Here is an 8,309-nt window from a genome sequence, read left to right on the forward strand (position 1 = left end):
GTCCATGGTGGCACCCTTTGGGTGACACCTGTGTGTCCTTGGTGGCCCTGTGTCCATGGTGACACCCGTTGGGTGCCACCTGCATGTCCTCGGTGGCACCTGCATGTCCCTAGTGGCACCCTTTGGGTGCCACCTGCATGTCCATCCTGGCACCTTTTGAGTGACACCTGCGTGTCCCTGGTGCCACCTGCCTGTCCATGGTGGCACCGTGTCCATGGTGACACCCATTGGGTGCCACCTGTGTGTCCTCGGTGGCCCCGTGTCCTTGGTGGCACCCATTGGGTGCCACCTCCATGTCCTCGGTGGCACCTGCATGTCCCTAGTGGCACCCTTTGGGTGCCACCTGCATGTCCATCCTGGCACCTATTGGGTGCCACCTGCGTGTCCTTGGTGGCCCTGTGTTCATGGTGGCACCCTTTGGGTGGCACCTGCGTGTCCTCGGTGGCCCCGTGTCCCTGGTGACGCCCGTTGGGTGCCACCTGCATGTCCTCGGTGGCCCCGTGTCCATGGTGACACCTGCATGTCCTTGGTGGCACCGTGTCCTTGGTGGCACCCATTGGGTGACACCTGTGTGTCCTCGGTGGCTCCGTGTCCATGGTGACGCCCTTTGGGTGCCACCTCCGTGTCCTCAGTGACACCTGTTGGGTGGCACCTGCGTGTCCATGGTGACGCCCGTTGGGTGACACCTGCGTGTCCATGGTGGCACCTGCGTGTCCTTGGTGGCCCCGTGTCCTTGGTGGCACCCATTGGGTGCCACCTGTGTGTCCTCGGTGGCACCTGCGTGTCCTCGGTGGCTCCGTGTCCTTGGTGACGCCCTCTGGGTGCCACCTCCGTGTCCTCGGTGACACCTGTTGGGTGGCACCTGCGTGTCCATGGTGACGCCCGTTGGGTGACACCTCCGTGTCCATGGTGGCACCTGCGTGTCCTCGGTGGCCCCGTGTCCTTGGTGGCACCCATTGGGTGACACCTGTGTGTCCTCGGTGGCTCCGTGTCCATGGTGACGCCCTTTGGGTGCCACCTCCGTGTCCTCAGTGACACCTGTTGGGTGGCACCTGCGTGTCCATGGTGACGCCCTTTGGGTGACACCTGCGTGTCCTCGGTGGCCCCGTGTCCTCGGTGACACCCGTTGGGTGACACCCATCGGGTGCCACCCGTGTGGCCGCAGGAGGAAGTTTGAGGAGGGCTGGGTGGGGCCGGGGGGGGGCGTGGCCCGGGCCAGGTGTGGCACCTGCGTCACCCGTGGGTGTCACCCAATGGGTGTCACCCGGGTCACCCGTGGGTGTCACCCCTGCCCGCCTATTTGTGCCCCTGCCGGGAAGCGCCGCCACAGAGCCGCGGCGGGCGGGATACTGGGAGCACTGGGAAGGACTGGGAGCGGCAGCCGGAGTGAACTGGGAGTCACTGGGACAAACTGGGAGCCACTGGGAGTTACTGGGAGAGACTGGGACACAACTGGGAGCTGCTGTGAGTGACTGGGACAAACTGGGAGTCACTGGGAGTGACTGGGAGCACTGGGAAGGACTGGGAGCCACTGGGAGTTACTGGGAGCACTGGGACAAACTGGGAGCAGCACCTGGGGTTAACTGGGAGTCACTGGGAGTGACTGGGAGCACTGGGAAGGACTGGGAGCCACTGGGAGTTACTGGGAACACTGGGATGAGCTGGGAGCAGCCCCTGGGGTTAACTGGGAGTGACTGGGAGCTACTGGGAGCCACTGGGAGTCACTGGGAAAGGCTAGGAGCAGCCCCTGGGGTTAACTGGGAGTCACTGGGAGCACTGGGAAGGACTGGGAGCTGCAGCTGGAGCTAACTGGGAGCCACTGGGAGTCACTGGGAGTTACTGGGACAAACTGGGAGCAGCACCTGGGGTTAACTGGGAGTTACTGGGAGCACTGGGAAGGACTGGGAGCAGCCCCTGGGGTTAACTGGGAGTCACTGGGAGCCACTGGGAGTTACTGGGAGCACTGGGAAGGGCTGGGTGCTGCAGCTGGAGCTTACTGGGAGTCACTGGGAGTTACTGGGACAAACTGGGAGCAGCCCCTGGGGTTAACTGGGAGTCACTGGGAGCACTGGGAAGGACTGGGAGCAGCCCCTGGGGTTAACTGGGAGTCACTGGGAGCACTGGGAAGGACTGGGAGCAGCCCCTGGGGTTAACTGGGAGTCACTGGGAGCCACTGGGAGTTACTGGGAGCCACTGGGAAGGGCTGGGTGCTGCAGCTGGAGCTTACTGGGAGTTACTGGGAAGGGCTGGGAGCAGCCCCTGGGCAGACTGGGGGAACTGGGAAAGGCCAGGGGTGAACTGGGATGAACTGGGATGAACTGGGATGAACTGGGGGCAGCCCCCCAGGACCCCCGGGGCCCCCCCGAGCCCCCAAACTGGTCAGACTGGTGGAACTGGTGGGGCCCCGGCGGCGCCTCCGGCCCTTATCGCTCCGGAGCCTTATCAGGAGCCGGGAATGGGGAGGGGAAAGCGGGAATGGGGAACCGGGAATGGGAAACTGGGAATGGGGAGGGGAAACTGGGAATGGGAAACTGGGAATGGGAAACCGGGAATGGGGAGGGGGAACCGGGAATGGGGAGGGGAAACTGGGAATGGGAAACCGGGAATGGGAAACTGGGAATGGGGAACTGGGAATGGGGAGGGGAAAGCGGCAATGGGAAACCGGGAATGGGAAACTGGGAATGGGGAACTGGGAATGGGGAACCGGGAATGGGGAATGGGGAAACTGGGAATGGGAAACCGGGAATGGGAAACTGGGAATGGGGAGGGGAAACTGGGAATGGGAAACTGGGAATGGGGAGGGGGAACCGGGAATGAAACCGGGAATGGGAAACTGGGAATGGGGAGCGGGAACCGGGAATGGGAAACCGGGAATGGGGAGGGGAAACCGGGAATGGGAAACCGGGAATGGGGAGGGGGAACCGGGAATGGGAAACCGGGAATGGGAAACCGGGAATGGGGAGGGGGAACTGGGAATGAAACCGGGAATGGGGAGGGGGAACCGGGAATGGGAAACCGGGAATGGGGAGGGGAAACCGGGAATGGGGAGGGGGAACCGGGAATGAAACCGGGAATGGGGAATGGGGAAACTGGGAATGGGAAAAGTGGGAATGGGGAGAGGGAAACGGGAATGGGGAGGGGGAAACCGGGAATGGGGAAGCCGGCAATGGGGAGGGGGAAACCGGGAATGGGGCACGGAGGGATCCGGGAATGGGGAAACCGGGAATGGGGAAACCGGGAATGGAGAAGGGGAAACGGGGAGTGGGGAGGGGGCGTTGGGGGGCTCAGGGAGAGGGATCTGGGTGGGATTGGGGTGCCGGGGGGATTGGGGGGCTCGGGGAATGGGATCTGGGTGGGATTGGGGTGCTCGGGGAATGGGATCTGGGTGGGATCCTGGTCCTGGTGGGACTGGGGTGCTCAGGGAGCGGGATCCAGGTGGGATCGGGGTGCCGGGGGGATTGCGGGGCTCAGGGAATGGGATCTGGGTGGGATTGGGGTGCTCAGGGAGCGGGATCTGGGTGGGATCGGGGTGCTCGGGGAATGGGATCTGGGTGGGATCCTGGTCCTGGTGGGACTGGGGTGCTCAGGGAGCGGGATCCGGGTGGGATTGGGGTGCCGGGGGGATTGGGGGTCTCGAGGAATGGGATCTGGGTGGGATCCTGGTCCTGGTGGAATGGGGGGGCTCGGGGAACGGGATCTGGGTGGGATCAGGCTGCTCATGGAACCAGGATCTGGGTGGGATCCTGGTCCTGGTGGGATTGGGGTGCTCAGGGAGTGGGATCTGTGTGGGATTGGGGTGCTCGGGGAATGGGATCTGGGTGGGATCCTGGTCCTGGTGGGATTGGGGTGCTCAGGGAGCGGGATCCAGGTGGGATCAGGGTGCTCATGGAACCAGGATCTGGGTGGGATTGGGGTGCTGGGGGGATTGGGGAATGGGATCTGGGTGGGATCCTGGTCCTGGTGGGACTGGGGTGCTCAGGGAGTGGGATCCAGGTGGGATCAGGGTGCCGGGGGGATTGGGGGGCTCAGGGAATGGGATCTGGGTGGGATCGGGGTGCCGGGGGGATTGGGGGGCTCAGGGAATGGGATCTGGGTGGGATCGGGGTGCTCGGGGAATGGGATCTGGGTGGGATCCTGGTCCTGGTGGGATCGGGGTGCTCAGGGAGCGGGATCCAGGTGGGATCGGGGTGCCGGGGGGATTGGGGGGCTCAGGGAATGGGATCTGGGTGGGATTGGGGTGCTCAGGGAGCGGGATCTGGGTGGGATTGGGGTGCTCAGGGAATGGGATCTGGGTGGGATTGGGGGTCTCGGGGAATGGGATCTGGGTGGGATCCTGGTCCTGGTGGGATTGGGGGGCTCGGGGAACGGGATCTGGGTGGGATCGGGCTGCTCATGGAACCAGGATCCGGGTGGGATTGGGGTGCCGGGGGGATTGGGGGTCTCGAGGAATGGGATCTGGGTGGGATCCTGGTCCTGGTGGGATCGGGGTGCTCGGGGAACAGGATCTGGGTGGGATCGGGCTGCTCATGGAACCAGGATCCGGGTGGATCCCGCCGCGGGTGGGATTCGAGCGCCCGGATTCGGGCACGTCACCATCGGCACGCCCGATCCCAGGGGATCCCGGCGGGATCGCGGCGCCGGCGGTGCCGAAACCCACCCCGAGCTCCCCCCGTCCCACCCCTCAGGCCCACCATGAAGCTGCCCCCGAGCTGCCGCCTGCTCCTGCTGCCGGCGGCCGCGGCGCTGGCCCTGCTGGCCCTGCACGCCCGGCGCCCGGCGGTGCCCGCCGCCGGCACCGCGCCGCCCCCGGCTCCCACCCGGCGCCCCGGCAACGCCGCGGAGCCGACGCGGCACCCGCTGCAGCCGCCGTACCCCTACCCTTACCGCTTCCTCCTGAACCACCCCGACAAGTGCCGGGAGCGGGCGCCGTTCCTGGTGCTGCTGGTGGTGACCTCGCCGTCCGACCTGGCGGCGCGGCACGCCGTGCGCCGCACGTGGGGCGACGAGGCGGCGGTGCCGGGGCTGTCGGTGCTGCGGCTCTTCCTGCTGGGCGTTCACCCCGTCTTCGACGCCGAGCTGCGCCCGGTGCTGCAGGAGGAGGACGCGCTGCACGGCGACCTGCTGCAGCAGGACTTCGCCGACACCTACAACAACCTGACGCTCAAGACGCTGATGGGCTTCGAGTGGGTGAGCCGCTTCTGCCCCAACGCCAGCTACGTGATGAAGGCCGACCACGACGTCTTCCTCAACCTGGAGTACCTGGCGGGTTTGTTGAGGCCGCCCAAGAACGACTTCGTGACGGGTTACGTGTACCGCCGCACCGGGCCGCTGCGGGACCGCGCCTACAAGTGGTTCGTGCCGCGCGAGGTGTACCCCAACGACACCTACCCGCCCTACTGCGGCGGGCCGGCCTACGTGCTCTCGGCGGACGTGGCGCGGCGGGTCTTCGGCGTGGCGCAGACGCTGCCGCTCATCAACATGGAGGACGCCTTCGTGGGCATCTGCCTGCACGCGCTGGGCGTGGCGGTGACCGAGCCGCCGCCCGGCGCCTTCAGCATGTACCGGTTGGAGTACGAGCGGTGCCGGTTCTCCCGCCTGGTCATGGTGCACCACTACGGGCCGCGGGAGCTGCTGCGCCTCTGGCCGCGCTTCCGCAACGCCTCCGCGCCCTGTCCCTAGGGTGGGGGGCGCGCCGGTGGTCCCTCCGTGGTGCCGGTGGTCCCTCCGAGGTGCCGGTGGTCCCTCTGTGGTGCCGGTGGTCCCTCCGTGGTGCCGGTGGTCCCTCCGAGGTGCTGGTGGTCCCTCCATGGTGCCGGTGGTCCCTCTGTGGTGCCGGTGGTCCCCCCATGGCACCGGTGTTCCCATGGCACTGGCTGGCACCGGGATCCACTGGTGTTACTGGGGTCCACTGGTGGCACTGGAACCACTGACTGTAACTGGGATCCACTGGTGTCACTGGGATCCACTGGCTGACACTGGAGCCACTGGCTGTAACTGGGATCCACTGGTGTCACTGGGATATCTTGGTGTCACTGGGATCCACTGGCTGACACTGGAGCCACTGACTGTAACTGGGATCTACCGGTGTCACTGGGATCCACTGGTGTCACTGGGGTCCACTGGCTGTAAATGGGATCCACTGGTGTTACTGGGATCCACTGGTGTCACTGGAGCCACTGACTGTAACTGGGATCCACTGGTGTCACTGGGATCTCAGTGTCACTGGGATCAACTGTCACTGGGATCCACTGGCTGTAACTGGGATCCCCTGGCTGTAACTGGGATCCAGTGGCTGTAACTGGGATCTCAGTGTCACTGGGATCAACTGTCACTGGGATCCATTGGCATCACTGGGATCCACTGGCTGTCACTGGGATCCAGACTGTAACTGTGAACCACTGACTGTAACTGGGATCCACTGGTGTCACTGGGATCCACTGACTGTAACTGGGATCCAATGCTGTCACTGTGATCCAGAGTGTAACTGTGAACCACTGACTGTAACTGGGATCTCCTGGCTGTAACTGGGATCTCCTGGCTGTAACTGGGATCCACTGGTGTCACTGGGATCCAGACTCTAACTGTGAACCACTGGCTGTAACTGGGATCTCCTGGCTGTAACTGGGATCCAGTGGTGTCACTGGGATCCCCTGGCTGTAACTGGGATCTCCTGGCTGTAACTGGGATCTGCCGGCTGTAACTGGGATCCAGTGGCTGTAACTGGGATCTCCTGGCTGTAACTGGGATCTCCTGGCTGTAACTGGGATCCTCTGGCTGTAACTGGGATCCAGTGGCTGTAACTGGGATCCACTGGCTGTAACTGGGATCTGCTGGCTGTAACTGGGATCCAGTGGCTGTAACTGGGATCCCCTGGCGTCACTGGGATCCCCCACGGGCGTTCCCGTCCCTCTGAGCCACGGAGCAGCTGCTCCATCCCTTCTCCGCGCCGTTCTTGGGTCCCCGAGGATCCCCCGGGGCCGGGATCCGCCCGGATCCGGGATCTGCCGCGCCGCCTTAACTTATATCCGATGTTTTGAAATAAAAGGCCTGGAGCCTCGTCCGTGCCGGTGCCGTCATCCCGACGGATCCGGGTGGGGGTTGGCCCTGGCGCTGGAATGTGCCTCGCTCTGGGCAGCATTCCCGGAGTTTCCCGGGATGTGCTCCGCTCCCGGTGCCATTCCCGGAGTTTCCCGGGATGTGCCCCGCTCCCGGTGCCGTTCCCGGTGTTTCCCGGGGATGTGCTCCGCTCCCGGTGCCATTCCCGGAGTTTCCCGGGATGTGCCCCGCTCCCGGTGCCGCTCCCGGTGTTTCCCGGGATGTGCCGCATTCCAGGCACCGCTCCCGGTGCCATTCCCGGTGTTTCCTGGGATGTGCCGCATTCCAGGCACCGCTCCCGGTGTTTCCCGGGATGTGCCGCATTCCAGGCACCGCTCCCGGTGTTTCCCGGGATGTGCCGCATTCCAGGCACTGCTCCCGGTGTTTCCCGGGGATGTGCCACATTCCAGGCCCCGCTCCCGGTGCCATTCCCGGTGTTTCCCGGGATGTGCCGCATTCCAGGCACCGTTCCCGGTGTTTGCCAGGCCGTGCCCCGCTCCCGGTGCCGTTCCCGGTGTTTCCCGGGATGTGCCACATTCCAGGCACCGCTCCCGGTGTTTGCCAGGCCGTGCCCCGCTCCCGGTGCCGTTCCTGGTGTTTCCCGGGATGTGCCACATTCCAGGAACCGCTCCCGGTGCCGTTCCCGGTGTTTCCCGGGATGTGCCACATTCCAGGAACCGCTCCCGGTGCCGTTCCTGGTGTTTCCCGGGATGTGCCACATTCCAGGCCCCACTCCCAGTGCCATTCCCGGTGTTTCCCGGGATGTGCCCTGCTCCCGGTGCCGTTCCCAGGGATGTGCCACATTCCAGGCCCCGCTCCTGGTGCCGTTCCCGGTGTTTCCCGGGATGTGCCACATTCCAGGCCCCGCTCCTGGTGCCGTTCCCGGTGTTTCCCGGGATGTGCCACATTCCAGGCCCCGCTCCTGGTGCCGTTCCCGGTGTTTCCCGGGATGTGCCACATTCCAGGCCCCGCTCCTGGTGCCGTTCCCGGTTTTCCTGGGATGTGCCACATTCCAGGCGCCGCTCCCGGTGTTTGCCAGGCCGTGCCCCGCCCCAGTTCAGCTCAAGTTCAGCCCCAGTTTGGCCCCAGTTCAGCTCAAGTTCAGCCCCAGTTCAGCTCAAGTTTAGTCCCAGTTCAGCTCAAGTTTGGCCCCAGTTCAGCCCCAGTTTAGCCCCAGTTCAGCTCAAGTTCAGTCCCAGTTTGGCCCCAGTTTA

The 8,309-nt window shown here is 64.8% G+C and overlaps 1 protein-coding gene across 1 annotated transcript; it reads left to right on the forward strand.

The window, feature by feature from the left end:
* The first annotated feature begins 1,228 nt into the window (after nucleotides 1-1,228).
* On the forward strand, nucleotides 1,229-7,056 carry LOC116184702 (beta-1,3-galactosyltransferase 2-like). Its single transcript, XM_085563345.1, has 2 exons — nucleotides 1,229-1,464; nucleotides 4,686-7,056. Exon 2 carries the CDS (start codon nucleotides 4,693-4,695, stop codon nucleotides 5,677-5,679), a length of 987 nt encoding a protein of 328 aa, XP_085419471.1. The 5' UTR covers nucleotides 1,229-1,464; nucleotides 4,686-4,692; the 3' UTR covers nucleotides 5,680-7,056.
* Nucleotides 7,057-8,309: the final 1,253 nt, after the last annotated feature.

The sequence above is a fragment of the Lonchura striata genome, chromosome 30, assembly GCF_050655825.1.
Source record: "Lonchura striata isolate lonStrDom1 chromosome 30, ASM5065582v1, whole genome shotgun sequence".
Taxonomy (NCBI): domain Eukaryota; kingdom Metazoa; phylum Chordata; class Aves; order Passeriformes; family Estrildidae; genus Lonchura; species Lonchura striata.